Raw genomic sequence first — 17,441 nt, 5'->3', positions numbered from 1 at the left:
ATGCCTCTATCATTGATGATAAATAGCGGTTTAATATCATGAACAAATGAAAGGAATATAATAAAAATTCCCAATATTTGTTTTCAAATAAATTTTTGCAATTTAAATTTTTTCGATGTAATACAGATTACATAAAATAATACACGCCCATCCGAAAACACTATTTTCTCACCCCTTTCTATATATGTACAATTTATTCCACTTTTATTTTAACATAAACCTTTTTTCAGACTAAGAAATAATATACAAATAACAAAAATCGGTCGCAGCAGCCATTACATCGTTGCTCAAATCGGAGGAACATGTATGGAAAGCTGATATTTAACTAATTTTAAAAATGGCTAGTTAGTTTTTAAGGAATAATAAAATAACAAAAAAAAAAAATAAACAAATAAACAAACAATAATGATGTTAACATATCCCCAACAACCTAAAAACTTTCTAACAAAAAGGAAACGTACCCAATGCCAGAATTAGGATGTGGGTTGTTTTTATTTAGAGAATTTCTTGGCTACCTTTTTTCATAATTTTTAAAATATCAAGTATATTCTTAAAATAGTAATATAAATATTTTGAGGTAGGTCTATTTGATGGATCTGGATTTAGACAGGATTTTATAAGAATCGTAATATTTATAAAAATATGAAACATTATATTATTATTATTAATTTTATTAATTAATTGATTTATATCAAAGTAAATATAATTTTGAAAATAACATGTAGATATTAAAATAGAAAGAAAAAAGTTAAAATTATTATTATATTTATTCTTAAATGGCAATGTTTCAAATATAAGTTCATACATTATTATACCAAATGAATATATATCACTTTTATTTGTATATTCTTCACCTCTTAATACTTCTGGCGCTGTATATACATTTCTATGATCATTCATAAGCTTCAAATTAAATATGTTTGTATATAAAAAAAAAGGCGTTGATGTTATTTCATCAATATATTTTGTGTCTTGTTTTGTATAATTAATATATGTAATATATGGAAATGGTATAAAATTATTTGCTTTCAAATTGTAATAAATGTTATTTTTTTTTTCTGAACATTCGGATCGATTTTGAATATCAGTTTTATAATCATAATAATTTTGGATGTGTGCATTTTTAAAATTGCATATTTTTACATTTCCATTTTTTGTTATAAACAAATTTTTGCTGTTTATATTTCCATGATATATATTTTTTTCATGTAAATAATGTAGAGTAACACAAATTTTGTATAACACTTTTAAAATAAACTTATTATTTAATTTCCATTGTTTATATCCATTATATAGATTATCTTTACTATCATTTTTATGTGTATATTTTTTTTCATTTTCTTTATTATTTCCTTTTTTCTTTTTATTATACAAAATATCATATAAACGTTTTCCCTTTATATATTCAAAAACCAAACCAAAATTTTCTCGTATTTCTTTATTCTTCTTATTTTTTTTCCAAGTAATTATATTACCAATGTATTCCACAATATTTGGATGCCTTAGATTAGACATAATAAAATGTTCTTTTATAAAACATATTCTTCTACTTATTTGTTTCATATATTTATGCACATTTTTATAATCACAAATCATTTTAAAACATTCAAAATTGTTATTATTATTTCCAACATTCTTTGAAAAATCATTGTTTGTTATATTTACGTTACTTTTATCGTTATTTAATTCAACATTTTTTTTTTCTTCAATTTCTATTTTTTTTTTTACTATTTCTTCTTTACCATCATAGAATGATTCAAATTTTCCATAGCCTTGATCAAAATTATTTTTTGTATTATTTTGAGATATATTTAAATTTTTTATATTAATATTATTATAATTTAATAAATTGTTTTTTATATTTTCAAATGTTCGAAAAATATTTTCTTTTGATCCATCCTCAAATAAAAAATTTTGTGCATTGCTAAATAAATTGATTCCTATAATAGAACCTCGAGTATTTTTTTTCTGAAAATTTAAATTATTTCGACCTTTATCTATACTTTCAATATTTTCTTGAATAAATGCAATTTTATCATGTCCCTCAATATAAGATTGATTAATATCATTATCCTTTTTCTCATTTATATTTTTTATTATTTCATTCGTTTTTATTTTTAACGTTTTTTCGCTACTTAATATTTCGTTTATTTTAAAATTTTTTTTTTCTTTCTTTCTTATTTTCAAATTAGACATATAATTTATACTTTTGATAATATGTAAGCATACAAAACAATTTCCATAATAACCCAAATATAAGTTCTTAGATTTTTTTAATTTTTTTAAAATAGTTAAATCTTTGTTTCTTATTAAATTATATTTCAAGGAAAATAAACTTTTATTTATCTGTTCCCATCTTAGAAAAATTTGTAAGTATATATTATGTATATTATTAAATGTGTTAATAAAATTCATAAAAAAATATATATGCTCATTTTTATAAACTCCTAATTCATTTAATATTTTTCTACTCATCATAAAAAAATGGAATCCTTCAATATTGTTGGAAATAAATGATGGAATATATTCATCTAATTTGAAAAGGTATAATAAAATGGAAACATGTTCTATTTTCCATTGATAAATGCATTCGATTTTGTTTTTTTCATTTATTTCTTCTAAATATTTTAATAAATAAATGTACTTTAATAGTTCTTTTTCTTTTTTTATTTTGGATTTTTCCAATTTTATCATGATTTGTTTATCTATGCATTCATTTGTTTTACTACCACGATATATAAAATATTCCCCCTCTAACTTATCGATACTTTGCACACTACCCGTTTTAAAATCGTTATAATAATTTAATTCATTTATTTTATCATTTAATAGGTGTCCATTTTCTCTACAAAAATATTTCATAATATATTTATTAACAAATAATGTGTATTTTATTTTATTATTATTATTTTTTTTTTTTGGTATGCTCATTTTGCCATTATTCAAATTTGAGCTAGCCAAAAGACAAGCCATACCCTCTTTTTTTTTTATTATCAGTTTTGCAATTATTTTATTTTTTTTTTTTAACTTTTCGCTATCTGAACAGTTATCAGGATTTCTTGCCATATTTTCAGAAAAATAATTTGAACTATTTGAGTCCAATTCATGAAATAAATAATTCTCGTTATTTAATATTTTGGTTTTTACACGTTTTAAATAGGAATTTTTTTTTTTTTTTTTTTTTACTTTCTTATTTTTTTCATATATCATTCCTACTTCACCAGATATATTGAATTTGTCAATCTTATCATCAAATTTACCAAATTCGAATGGCAGCATATCATTTTCGCTTTTATTTATATAATTAGTTGTAGGTACAGAATTCCTATAAAATTTGTTTGGAAACTTAGGAGAATTTATATAATTACTATTTATCAAAGGGTTATCGTAAACTGGATTAGAATAATTACTAATTTTTTTATTTAAGCTTTTTTGATTCTGTAGAGAATAGCAATAATTATAATAAGGTGTGCAAAAGCTATTTGATTTATTTACATTACAATCATCTTTTTTTAGATATTTGAATTTTTTTGATTTTATTCCTAAAAAATGTTCTAAATTAAAATTCTCATTTGTATTCCTAGTTAAGTTAGTTATGTCTTCCTCGCTTATTAATGATGTAGTTTTATTTTTTTTGAAATTTTCATTATATGTTATTTCAGTATCAACGGCTGATTTATCTATGCTTAATATTTTATAAAAAACTTCAGTTTGAATGTTTTGAGGTATATTGTTGTCTTTATAATAAGGAAAATATTTGCCTAATTTATTCTTAAAATATATTTCATTATCTTTATACAAACATATATTTATTTCCATATTTTTGGAAATTTTAATTCCTATTTTTTTTTCATTTGACTTGAATAAGCATAAATTTAAACTTTTATTTTTCTTTACTATTCCTACACCATTCATTAAACCATACTTATAACAACCAAAATATATTTTTTTCTTTTTATAACTACATCCAAACCCATGTGAAATATTATTCAACCATTCGCCTGAACAAGCCATAAAATTTTGGTCATACAATATCCGATTTCTATTATTCAATTTGTTTTAAACTTTTATGAAATAAAATAAAAAAACAAGTACGATGAAAGAAATATACACCTACATCACAAGTGGAATTTTAATAGTTCATTTTACATTATAAATATTATATATTTATAGTTTTAATAAATTTTATATAAACCACATTGTTACAATATTTTGGTTGTTTAATAATTTACCTGAATAAATCACGTCATTTTTGTTATATAAAATTCCATATCCATTTTTTAAATTCTTCGTCCATTGTCTATGAGATTAATCAAAGTAAAAAAAAAAAAAAAATAAACAAATAATTAATTAATTAAAAGGTATATAAATAGTTATATGTCTCTTAAACACATTTATATTTGAATTTTTATTTATTTTTTTATTTAAAATGGTAAAACATAATATCCCTTACCCCTGATATATTGCCTTAATATCTTCATATATATAAAATCCATAACCATGTCTTTTTTTATTTTCAGTTTCTCCAATATAAATATTTCCATCTGCATATTCAAACTTTGTGATGTAACCAGAATGCAAAAAAAAATAAAATAAATATGGATAAACAATGTATCATTTTTTAAACAAACATATGAAAGGAATGCATGTGGAGTTATGATTTACTAAAATATGGAAAGACATTTATGCTTATATTACACAAAAACTTGTTTTTTTTCTTTTTTTCTTTATTTCTTTTTTTTTTGTTACTATTTCATTAAATGGGTATTCTACAATATTCAACAGTTGATTAAAAATAAAATCATCCTTATCTTTATATTTCAAAAGTAAATCGTGTTTACTAATTTTGTTCATGACGATATAAAGAAGTATTAACAGAACTTTATCTATATAATAAAATCTAATAAAATAATATAAAATAGTAACATAAAACGTACTAACATGTTTTTTTTATATCTGTATAATTGATATATAGAATAAAAGTAAACAAGTTTGTCACATGTCTGTATACGTATGTAGCAACATCACATACGTGAAGAAGTTATAATTTTAAGTTTATCATTTAAAAAAATATATAGATATTTATTTAATTTACTTTTTAACAATTAAAAGTTAAAAACATAAAATTATACATATTTATGAAATAATCATTTTGTATATCCTTCATTTAATGCACATTTTTTTCTGAACGTTCATGTGTTCATAATTTAGTGCATGTTTATTATTATTTTTTTTTCACTTAATCATTTTAAATAAATTAATCAAATATTCAATATATAAATATAAAATAAATATTTTTTAAATTAGATATTTATATAAGTGCAACTAAAGTTAAATTTCGATTGACATTTTTTTTAGTGTATTCATATTGAATATTCAAAAATAACGAATTTTATACATAGAAAAATACATATCGAATTAAAATGGCTATATTTGATATTTCCATAGATATGCATATAAGCACGGCCAGTGGTACTCTACTATTTAAACTTTTTATTAACTAAAAGTTATTTAATCAATTCACACGCTTTAAAACGTGGTAAAACAAACAAATAATATAAATGGATGACTTAGAAAAATTTCCCGTTCTTAACAATTCTTATATATTTTTTTTTTATTTTCGTAATGAATTCAAAAGCAAGATAATTGAGTTTCATAAGTACAACTCCATCATTTTATTAGTTTAACAGTAATTAAAAATTTATTTCCATATATGTATACTTTATTCAAATACAAATAGGTAACACATTTAATTATTTAATACATATATATATATAGCATATGCATATAATACATATAATGTATAATAAATTTCATTTAAACTTGCATTAACACACACACACACAAAATTATTCCTGTTTGCTTATTTCATGGTTATTTATCAAGTCGTAAAATTAAAAAAAAAAGGATTACTATATATATATTATTTACGGGCATTCATCATTTATATAAAAGATTATTATTTTTGCAAAGTTATTTAGTTAATTTGAATTAGATATAATACCATTTACAAAGCAAATGATATTATTATAATTCATATGAATTTGTAATTGTATATAGCATTTTTTTCTTTATACAGAAAATCAGTTTTATTGTTGTATTTTGTTCTGTAAAACATTGCATATACATATATATTATACATTGTATATTATAAATTATTATTCATGTTTATGTTTCATATACATCTTTCACAATTCAACGGTTTAATCACAGAAAGTTTGATCAGTTTGGAGAATGAATGGCCAGTTTAAAAGGGATGGATCATAACCAGCAACGTAAAGAGCATTTAATAATTTATTATATGTCTCTAAAAGTATAGTTCTGTATTTAGATAAAATTATCATTGGTTCAACTGATTTATTTCCTGCAATAATAATATGTTCATATTCATTTTGTTCATTCATTTCGGCATATATAATATTTAAGTTGCTATTTAATAATATTTGTTGATTTCCTTGGACAATGTAAATACTTGAATTGAATTCATCAACAACAGTAGTGTTTTCATCAACGGGTTTATTTAAAATTAATTTAAATAACATTTCTGATTTTTTTTCTCCAAAAATAAAATTTCGATCGCATGCAAAGTTAATTAATATATATGCAGAGTTTCCATCTCTTCTTAAACCAGAAAAATCGTATTTAGTACATCTACATAATAATCCTGGAAATATTTTATCAGATGCATTTGTTGCAATTTCGTAGTATGTTCCTTGTAATTGTTTTAAGTCTATATCTTTTGTTAGAATGTGAACATTTCCATCCTACCAAAAAAAAAAAAAAAAAAAAATATATATAAAATTGGCTAGTCAATAAGTAAATTAACATATGTGTATATATGATAAATGTATAATTTTGTTTTATTCGAACTGCCTATAATGACACTAATAAATTATTTATGAGAATCGTTATACAAAATTCTACTATAATTATGTAAGTATATCCTCCTCCCCATATGGCTTATAATATTATCGATTTATATACACCCATGTCATGAAAATGTTTAGAATAAGGCATAAGCCATATGAGCAATAGGGGGATTATATTATTTTTTTTATTCATTTTTTATTTGTTCATTATTTATTCATTTTTTTATTCATACATTATTTGGATTATCGGGAGTCGGATTTGCAGGGGAATCTTTATTATTGTTTGAGGCGCCAATAAAAGATAATGATAAAACAATTGCAAAAATGCTATAAAATTTCATTTTGATATATATAAAAAATAAATAAGGAACTAAGAAATAATTTAATAAAATTAAGTTTTAAAATTTCTATATTAAAAGGTATTTATACTAAATACTTTTATTTAATTAGGTATATTTAGGAAATATCAACAAATAAATTAAAAAAAAGCAAATTATAAATTTTATAAAAAATAAAGATCGTAAAATAATAGTTATTATTATTGGGAAAATGTTGTATAGTATTATTGTTAATAATAATATATTTTAAAAAAATGTAAATTCGGAATTTAAATACAAAGTTAAAAAATATGATATTTTTTTAATTATATTTTTAAATATAATAATAAAAAAATATTATACTAATTTTAGGTTTATTTTATATTTTTTTTAATAAAGGCCCTAAAAATATCTAATATTACAAAAAATATAAATAAAATAAAGATTTATCTAATAGATACTTAAAAAAAAACATTTCCTAATATTAAAAAATACAAATAACGACCCACCATAATATTATTAATCTACGCAATATATTTTTTATTATAAAGGAAAATTCATTTATTTATATTTTTCCCCTTTAATTTTTATTATTTTAAAATTTTTTATTATTTTGTATGCTTTTCTTTACTCCCTTTTTAATTCGTCATAAATAAAGAAAATACCAAAAGGAAAACAATTTATACTTTTGTTAGAATACTTAACAAAATTTACATAAAAAAGTATAGTATATAGAAATATGCATGCAGAAAAATAAAAATGAGCAAAATATTTTGTAACATATATTGTGTATTATCATTTTATATTATTCATTTCTTTTTCTTTTAATTTTAATATACTTAAAAATGGTATATAATAAACAATGAAAAAGTACAAAAAAGGTACACAGAATGCTATAAAAAAATATATAATTATAGGAAAATTAATAATTTATTATAGAAAAAAAATAGATTCCATAAAAGGTGTTTTCCCTATAAATATAGCATATGCTTATTCTCCAATTTTTTATTTCTTTAAAAACAAAAATGGAAAATTATGAATATATAATGTATTAATAACAATTTTTTTTATGTTACTAAATACAATTTTAAAGCATAATATATTATTTCCTATCTTTTTATTTTAATTATAATTTATTTTGGGGGGTTATTAAATTATGAAAAAGTACCATTTAATAAATAACCCCTTTCTTTTTTTTCAACTTGGCTTTTTGTTTTGATTCCTCCTCTTTTCCCACAAAAATAAAATATAATAAAAAAAAATGAGAAAGAATAATGAAAAATTAATATACAATTTTCCACTTTTTGATTATCATTTCACATTTATAAATTTATATTTACTATTTTATTATATGCATTATGAGAATAACAAAAATGTTTTTAACTTTTTGTGAGTCCTCTTTTTCCCTATTTTATTAGTTCTAATCTTTACTTATTTGTTATTTTCCGCAAATTCATAAAAAATAACAAATAAATAAGGATGAAAATAAAATATAACAAATGGCATTATTCTATGCACAGAGTTATATACAACGAATTGAAAATATATAAGAAATATATAAAAATGTAAAAAATATATAAAAAACTTCGAAATATTTTATCCTTTTTCTACAATATAGAATAAATAAAACACAATTTCCCATAATATTGAAAAGTCATTAAAAATAAAATTAATTATAATATTCGAGTTTTAACAAAAACAAAAAAAAAGAAAATATCTATATATTCCTATACGCATTTTTTTACAAAAATATATTTTATTATTATCTTTGTTATTATATTTATGTATAACATTATAATATATAACCCTTTTTGTTATTTCCCAAATAACTAATATTTTATAATGGTTCGCCATTTTTTTTTTTTTTCAACACAATTTAACGATTCCTTTCTTAATAAAAGATTGTAAATAAAACTTTTTTTTGTAATTCACTGATGTCTGTGTCTTATTTTTTGTTAATCTATTTTCATCTATGGATTCCTTTATGATTTGGTTAATTTCGTTATCCATTTCATTGATTTCAATTTGGTTATATTCTGAAAAACTGCTACTTGTATTTTTTTCATTTAAATCCGATTTATTGCCTATCTTATTTTGTCTTATATCTTTTATATATTTTGTCGAAGTATTGCTAACTAATTTTTTGTTATCTTTATTTTCATCATTTTCAAATTTAAAATTTAAATCAGAATCGAAGAAGAGGAGTTCGTCATTATTTTTGTCATATTCTTTTATCTCATTTTGAAATATTTTATATTCATAATTTAAAATTACAAACAATATTTTATCAACATCTTTTATTGTTTTAAAATAAGACATACTCAAACCACCTTGCTTTAGTATATTATCTATGGTAATCTTAATATATATGGGCAATGATTCAAATATTAATAAAAACCGAATAAAAAATAAAAAAAATATATTTAATTTGAATTTTAACAACGGAATGTTATTAAAATATTTAAAACAGTTTTCTATAATTATACATATCATTCTAATATTAATAAAACTGTTATTGTCTTGATCATTTAACATATTATTTAAAATCGGGTTCTTATTATTTATAAACAAAAATTTAGAAAAATTTTCTATATCACCATCATAATAAAACAATTCCCTTTTATTTTCGCCACTTTTAAGTGGCATGTTAGACAAATCACAAACAGTTTGGAAATTTATTTTTCTATTTTCTTCATTTGGTATTAAAATATTTTTTGGTAATATTTTATTTTTAAACATTTTAATAAATTTTAAGTTTTGAGAAAACAGTTTATACATCTCAAAAATATTTGAAGCGTTCGACATACTAGCATCTGAAAATGAAAGTAAAAAATATAACATATCAAAAACATTTGATGAGTTTAATATTTTATAAATATATAACCCCGAAAATAAGTGAGCATATTGTATAAGATATGCAAAATTTTTAAAATCATTTTCTTCAAAACTTTTTATAATTTTTTCATTTAAATTATCAATAATATGTATTACAAACTGAGGCTTATAAATAGCTATGTAATATAATAGAGATGCTATTTTATTTATTTGATAAATACTCATATATTTTAAATATTTATAAATATATTTATTTAAAAAATGACTTATAAATTTTTCATCCCAATTAAATTTTCTTATATATTTAGATATAAGATATATATTTTCATCATTATTATTAGCATTGATATCTTGAAATAATAATTTTTTTAAAAAATATTTTTTTTTTTTATATTGATTAGTTAATTTATTAGAAATACTGTCCCCTTTATAATTAATTTTATTTAAATCAAAATTTACATTTTTATTTGAAAAAGACATATTTTTTTTTGTTTTTTCTGTTAAATATTTCTTCACCCTAATGCAACATTCCTCAAATATGTTTTCTAATGACGATGATATATTTTTTGTATTTTTAATTTTTTTTAATTTTTGTAATATATATAAAAAACGTATATGTGTTTTTGAATTGCTTACTAATAATATGGCAGAATTTTCTAAAATATAAAAACACAATTCTGCATGATCTTGTGTAAAATTTTCAATTAATAAATTTAAAATATCCAATATATAAGACATGTCTAATAATTTGAATTTAACTAATTCACAAATATATTTTATACATTTCATTTTTTTATTTTGACATGGTAATTTGTTTTTTACATCTTTTTCAATAATTCGTTTTAATTCATCTATTATGATCAAACAAATATCTTTAGTATATTTATTTATAATAGCTATATATCTACAATAGAATGGTATTAAATTAAGAGTGATTTTATTTAAATATGTAATTTTTGTTGCAATTATTTTTCTTTTTTTCTTTGTATTATAATTTAATAAAAAAATCATAACCATATTTTCAAGATCTTTTTCATTATTAATATTAATTATTTTGTTAGTATAATTAAGAAATTCATTATGTTTACTTTTTTTTTTTTTTAAAATATTTTCTCCATCCTTTTCAATCAAATTTTTATTCTCAACACCTTCTATAATACTATTTTCTTCGTCATTTTCATCATCATTTAAATTTATATTAATATTAGAATATTCTGGAAAAACTGTATAAAAATTTTTTTCTTCATTATTATTCCAATCATAGCATATTTCATCATGTTCAATGTCTACACAATTGTTATTTTTTTGATTAGTTATTAAAGAGTTGTTGGATAATTCTAAAAATGTTTGTGTTTTATTTTTTTGTTTCTTTATAAAATCTGAATTTATTATATAATTATAGCTATTTTTATCAACTCCCAATAATTGTATACCTTCTATTTGAATTTGATTTAAATTATATTTATTTAAGTGTGTAAAAAAAAGACAAAATTTTTTACTTTTGTTATATATTTTAAAAAAATAATCATTTGATGTTAATTTTTTACTGTTATCTCTATATTCGTTATCTACATGTTCTGCATATAAATATATCAATATTTTATATATACCAAACTTATAAAAAATGTTAAAAAATTCTACTATATATTTTTTTACGTCTTTCATATGGTCTAAGTTAAACTTGTTTCGAGGTTCATCTTTTTCGATTCCGCTTTTTCCTTCACTTTCTCTTTTTTCTTCGATTCCATCCACTTTGTCCACATGTTCCTTACACGAATTCGACAAATATTTTATATCACTAAATAAGCTCATTGTATTTGTAAAAAAATAATCATATGCAACTATTGCATTAACACTCAAACATCTTTTAATCATATTTAATGTATCTGCTTCATTTAATTTGTCATTATTTTTTTTTTCAATATTATAAGGATATGGCCCTAATTTTGACAAAGAACTTTTTAATCCTTTTCCTGTTTCCGTTCCTGAAATATTTGGATCTATATTTAAAGACGAATAAAATGTTATATTTATAAACATATATATCAGCATATCTTTATTATTACACATTTTAAGTAACACCAATTCAAAGTATAAACATAATAATATTTTTCTCAGATTATTTTGTTTTTCTATTTTTTTAAAAATATTACAATCCTTTAGCATTTCTTGAATATATATTTTTTTTTCAAAATTATTTTTTGACCATATTTTATTTTTACTATTCATATCATTTCCCAAATTTGCCTGAATAGGAAAAGAAACAAATTCCATCTTGTTATTGTTGTAATTTTGTTTTCCATTTAGTGAACTAAAAATTAAATTATTCTGAAATAAAAAAGTTTGGTTTTCAATATTTTCATGATTTTCTTTATAAATATATGATGCCATTTTTTTAAAAACCTCACTTTTAATTTTATTTAATTTTTGTGTCCAAACATAGCTTTGTTCTATTTTGAGATCCCCAGTTTTTTTATTATCGTTTTCTTGAATCTCTAAATTCCAAAACTCAGAGGTTTCACATTTTGTATTAATTTTTGTCTCCATTTCAGAAATACGTTTTTCATCAGAAATTATATTTTCATAAAATTGAATATTTTCTAAAGAATTTGTTTTATCATAATATGTATAAATATGTTCATCTATATTATTATATATATCATGAAAAATAATAAAAAAATAATTTTTATCTTTTTCATCAAGTTTAAAAAATTTAATGAATATTAACTTTTCAATTAAATAATCTACATTGTTATAATTTAGACAAATATATTTTAAAATATTTAATAGAATAAATAGATCGGAATATTTATTTATATATAAACTTAAATTTAAAATATAACTAATTATTTCACTTAAATATTTACTTATATTTAGTGTTTTTATATCATTTTCTAATTTTATTAAATCATTTTTTTCTAAACTTTTTATATTTGTATTTTTTAGTCGATTAATAAATTTATGTATTTCAATAATGCTCATTTTTTTTTTTATCTCTTCATTATTTTTTTCATTTTTCTTATTTTCATCATTATTTTTTTTGTCTATTTTTTTTACAATTTTATTTCGTAATATATCATTTTCTGTTTCATCATTTGGACACCCAATATCTTCTTCCAAATTTTTTTTATCACTATCCATTCCAGCTTATTTTAAAAAAAAAAAAAAAAAAAAAAAAAAAAACTAATATGGAAATGGACTACCAAACACGTTATCACTGATAAACGCACTCTAAATATAGAAAATATATGGAATAACATTAAATATATAATATAAAAATTATGTTTAATAAAAATGTGTAACTTTGGAATGTTACACACATTATTAAATTAAAAAAAAAAGGGATAGCGTATAATAATTAAAATAAATATAAAACTAAAAATAGAGTAAAAGTAAAATCGTTTTATATTATATGACCAGATCATAATTTTTCTTACTTTCTATTTTTTGTTGTTGTATTTTTTTTTAATTAAAATCGCATATGAAAGTTTTTTGCAAAAAATTATTCACAAGCATATTTTAATATTGCAATAAAAAGTGAGAATTTTCAAACAAAAAAACAAAGTATATAGATATATATTAAGTTGATTTGTATTTATCATATTATATCCAAATATTTATGCACATTTTTATTTATCTAATATATTTCCATACTAAATGAATATATCCATACAATTTATGTGTACACTTTATCCTTACAAAAATTTTTGAAATTATTTCAACAAATATAACAATAAAAAAAACGAAATACTTATTTTCAATATTTTTATAAATATTCTACATATACATATTTTTTTATAATTTTTAAGTGTTAAACTTCATGTTATTGAAAAGAGGAAAAAAAGGAAAACAAAACTATTCCTATATTTTTATAGACCCTTTAAATTCCATTCCTTTTCCGAGATATATAATTTCTTGTACTTTTTCCAGCGCATTTAGTTCACCAATATTCGTTGAAACGAGAGGATCATTTTCAAACCTTTGAATATATATTTATTTATTTATAATTAATAATGCGAAAAATAAGCAAACATTTTCCAACACACCATGTTCCTATATATATGCAATACATATAATTTTAAAAAGGATGCCATATTAAGAATGTCATAATTATAATTATTTATTTATTTGTTTATTCATTCCTTGTTTACATCAAACATAAATTATTTTTAGCATATAACAAATTGTATATATCTACCCAAATAGCATAGTTAAGTATGTACATATTCTTTAGCTTATTTCAAGGAAATATAAATGTGAATAAATTAAAAAAATGCTTAATATTATCTCTATACATTACGTAGGATGCAAATAAAAGTGACATTCCCGAATTATATATAAACAGCATGTGTGTTATATAGAGAAATATTTTTTACTTCCTTTTTTTAATATAATGTATTTGATTATATTCCATTGTAAGCTTGATATAAAGGTTATAATCCTCTGGCATGTATACACACATATAAGGACAGTACTTATGTACATGTACAAAGGAATGTATTTAAACAAATGAACTATAATAAATATATTTTATAACAATTCTCAATTTCTTAAATGGAAATAACAAAAGATCATATGAATAGTTTTAATTTTATTTATTCTTGAAATACTATTTATATTAGTATGGGTACTAATTTATGTTCTTATAATAAATTTTTTACAATACCAACAATATATAAATATATTAGCTTGTTGTGAATATTTGGATTCTTTTTATTTAAATAAAATAATAACATTTTAAATTTCATTTTTATATTATTAATCATAAAAAATATATTTATACATTGTATATGTGCACATACAACTATATGCATATATAATTCGTTAAAGTAGTATATAAAAAAAATAATAGTAGTATAAAAATATAAGCTTATAAACTAAATATTTTTATAAAAAAATAAAAATGTATCGATATAAATAAAAAGACAATTTAGTCTACAAATATTTATTAAAATTTCAAACCCGTTTTTTTTTTTTTTTTTCTAGTAGCATGCTATAAAAATATGGTGATAGCTAGCTAATATTAAATAAACCCAAAATTGTATTTAGCTATAATTATAATTATATATATATATATCATAATTTTAAATCAATGTTATTTTGGTATTATCCTTTTTGATTTAAAATATAATAAATGATTAACACAATCTAAAATTATTTATGAGTTTTCGTTTTATTGTATGCATGTACGCTTAGCACATATATGATGCCACTTTTAAAAATATTTCATTTTTTCTTTTTTAAAAAAAAAAAATAAAGCTATGTTATTAGAATGCATAATTCAATATTTCTTTAAAATCTGTACTCACATATTTTTTATTATATTGTGTAGTTATCAATTCCTTATAATATTACATATATATTTTATATGTATACGTGCATACATTTACACTGTTTTAGTTATATGCATAAATGAGGCATATTTTTGTACATATTTTATATGTACTAGCTAAAATATGTTTTTTTTTTTTTTTTTTTTTTAATTTATATACATTTTTAAATTATTCACTTGGATGAATAATAAAAATATGTATAATTACCCCCTATTATAAATGCATATATTATGTATGTTCATGCAAATATTTTTGTGTCCCTTATAATTATTTTTGCAAATAATAAAAAAATAACTAAATAGTTCTTCCTATAATTTCATTGAAATGTAATAGCTTTTTTTTTTCTTTTTAAAGAGCTAAAGGACATAGTCTCTTTGTTACAACAAAAATTGTGAATAAATATATATGTATATTATTTTTTATAGGTGTAAAAAATATATTATAGGGGTACACTATTGTTACACAATTTTTAACGGAGAATATCCCATTTAATTATTTATTAATTTACAAACTTAGTATTACGTCGGTAACTCTTTTTATAGTTTCCCCACTCGACGTATTTATTTTTCTTTATTTAAAAATTTTGCCCATTGTATGGATGGTCCAAGTATATAAGCAACTCCCATATGTATAAAAATGTCAAATAGGAAAAAGGTAGCATATTTTCATGATCCTGATATAGGTAGCTATTATTATGGAGCGGGGCATCCTATGAAGCCTCAAAGAATTCGAATGACACATTCTTTAATTGTATCATACAATTTATATAAATATATGGAAGTATATAGGCCTCATAAAAGTGATGTGAATGAGTTAACTTTATTTCATGATTATGAATATGTTGATTTTTTATCATCGATATCCATGGAAAATTATCGAGATTTTACATATCAGTTAAAAAGATTTAATGTTGGAGAAGCTACTGATTGCCCAGTTTTTGATGGCCTTTTTCAATTTCAGCAATCATGCGCAGGTGCATCGATTGATGGAGCAGCTAAATTAAATCACCATTGTGCCGATATTTGCGTGAACTGGTCAGGTGGTTTACATCACGCAAAAATGTCAGAAGCTAGTGGATTTTGTTATATTAATGATATTGTTTTAGGCATATTAGAATTGCTAAAATATCATGCACGTGTCATGTATATTGACATTGATGTCCATCATGGGGATGGAGTTGAAGAAGCTTTTTATGTTACTCATAGAGTTATGACTGTATCATTTCATAAATTTGGTGATTATTTTCCTGGCACAGGTGATATAACAGATGTTGGCGTTAATCATGGAAAGTATTATAGTGTTAATGTGCCATTAAATGATGGAATAACTGATGAAGCATTTGTGGATTTGTTTAAAGTTGTTATAGATAAATGTGTCCAGTCTTATAAACCTGGTGCTATTATACTTCAGTGTGGAGCAGATAGTTTAACGGGCGATAGATTAGGCAGATTTAATTTAACTATAAAAGGTCATGCACGATGCGTTGAACATGTTCGTTCATATAATTTACCATTATTAGTTTTAGGTGGTGGGGGATATACAATACGAAATGTATCAAGATGTTGGGCATATGAAACTGGAGTTGTTTTAAATAAACATCATGAAATGTCTGATCAAATTAGTTTAAATGATTATTATGATTATTATGCACCTGATTTTCAATTACATTTGCAGCCATCTAGTATACCAAATTATAATTCACCTGAACATTTAAGTAAAATTAAAATGAAAATAACAGAAAACTTAAGGAATATTGAACATGCTCCAGGAGTTCAATTTTCTTATGTACCCCCTGATTTTTTTGATTCGGATATAGACGATAAAAGTGATAAAAATCAATATGAACTTAAAGATGATAGTGGAGGTGGTAGAGCAGCAGGAACGCGAGGAAAAGAACATTCATCTACCCACCATTTAAGAAGAAAAAACTACGAGGATGATTTTTTCGATATGTCAGACAGAGATCAAGGAATTATTTAGTGTGAAATTCAATCGTATTTATTGGAGTGTAATTTGTGTGTATGAAGCTTTGTATATATACATAATTGCTAATATATGCATATTCCCTTAACTCGATTTATATCATA

General features: G+C 20.9%; 4 protein-coding genes across 4 annotated transcripts; 1 reads left to right on the top strand and 3 right to left on the bottom strand.

The window, feature by feature from the left end:
• Nucleotides 1-495: 495 nt before the first annotated feature.
• On the bottom strand, nt 496-4,854 carry PBANKA_0826800 (protein kinase, putative; the record flags this gene model as incomplete). The annotated part of the gene is made up of 4 exons (XM_034564444.1): nt 496-4,001; nt 4,233-4,300; nt 4,454-4,557; nt 4,750-4,854. 4 exons carry the CDS (start codon nt 4,852-4,854, stop codon nt 496-498), a joined length of 3,783 nt encoding a protein of 1,260 aa, XP_034421240.1.
• A 1,349-nt stretch (nt 4,855-6,203) lies between these two features.
• Nucleotides 6,204-7,210, bottom strand: PBANKA_0826700 (parasitophorous vacuolar protein 5; the record flags this gene model as incomplete). The annotated part of the gene is made up of 2 exons (XM_034564443.1): nt 6,204-6,764; nt 7,103-7,210. 2 exons carry the CDS (start codon nt 7,208-7,210, stop codon nt 6,204-6,206), a joined length of 669 nt encoding a protein of 222 aa, XP_034421239.1.
• Nucleotides 7,211-9,052: 1,842 nt separating this feature from the next.
• PBANKA_0826600 (armadillo repeat protein, putative) lies at nt 9,053-13,162 on the bottom strand (the record flags this gene model as incomplete). Its single annotated transcript, XM_034564442.1, has 1 exon — nt 9,053-13,162. The coding sequence occupies one exon, from the start codon at nt 13,160-13,162 to the stop codon at nt 9,053-9,055; it is 4,110 nt and encodes a 1,369-aa protein (XP_034421238.1).
• A 2,828-nt stretch (nt 13,163-15,990) lies between these two features.
• Nucleotides 15,991-17,334, top strand: PBANKA_0826500 (histone deacetylase 1, putative; the record flags this gene model as incomplete). Its single annotated transcript, XM_034564440.1, has 1 exon — nt 15,991-17,334. One exon carries the CDS (start codon nt 15,991-15,993, stop codon nt 17,332-17,334), a length of 1,344 nt encoding a protein of 447 aa, XP_034421237.1.
• Between the last annotated feature and the right edge of the window lie 107 nt (nt 17,335-17,441).

Source organism: Plasmodium berghei (assembly GCF_900002375.2).
Source record: "Plasmodium berghei ANKA genome assembly, chromosome: 8".
Taxonomy (NCBI): domain Eukaryota; phylum Apicomplexa; class Aconoidasida; order Haemosporida; family Plasmodiidae; genus Plasmodium; species Plasmodium berghei.
Note: the sequence above shows the minus strand (reverse complement) of the source record. Positions and strands in the feature narration are given on the sequence as shown.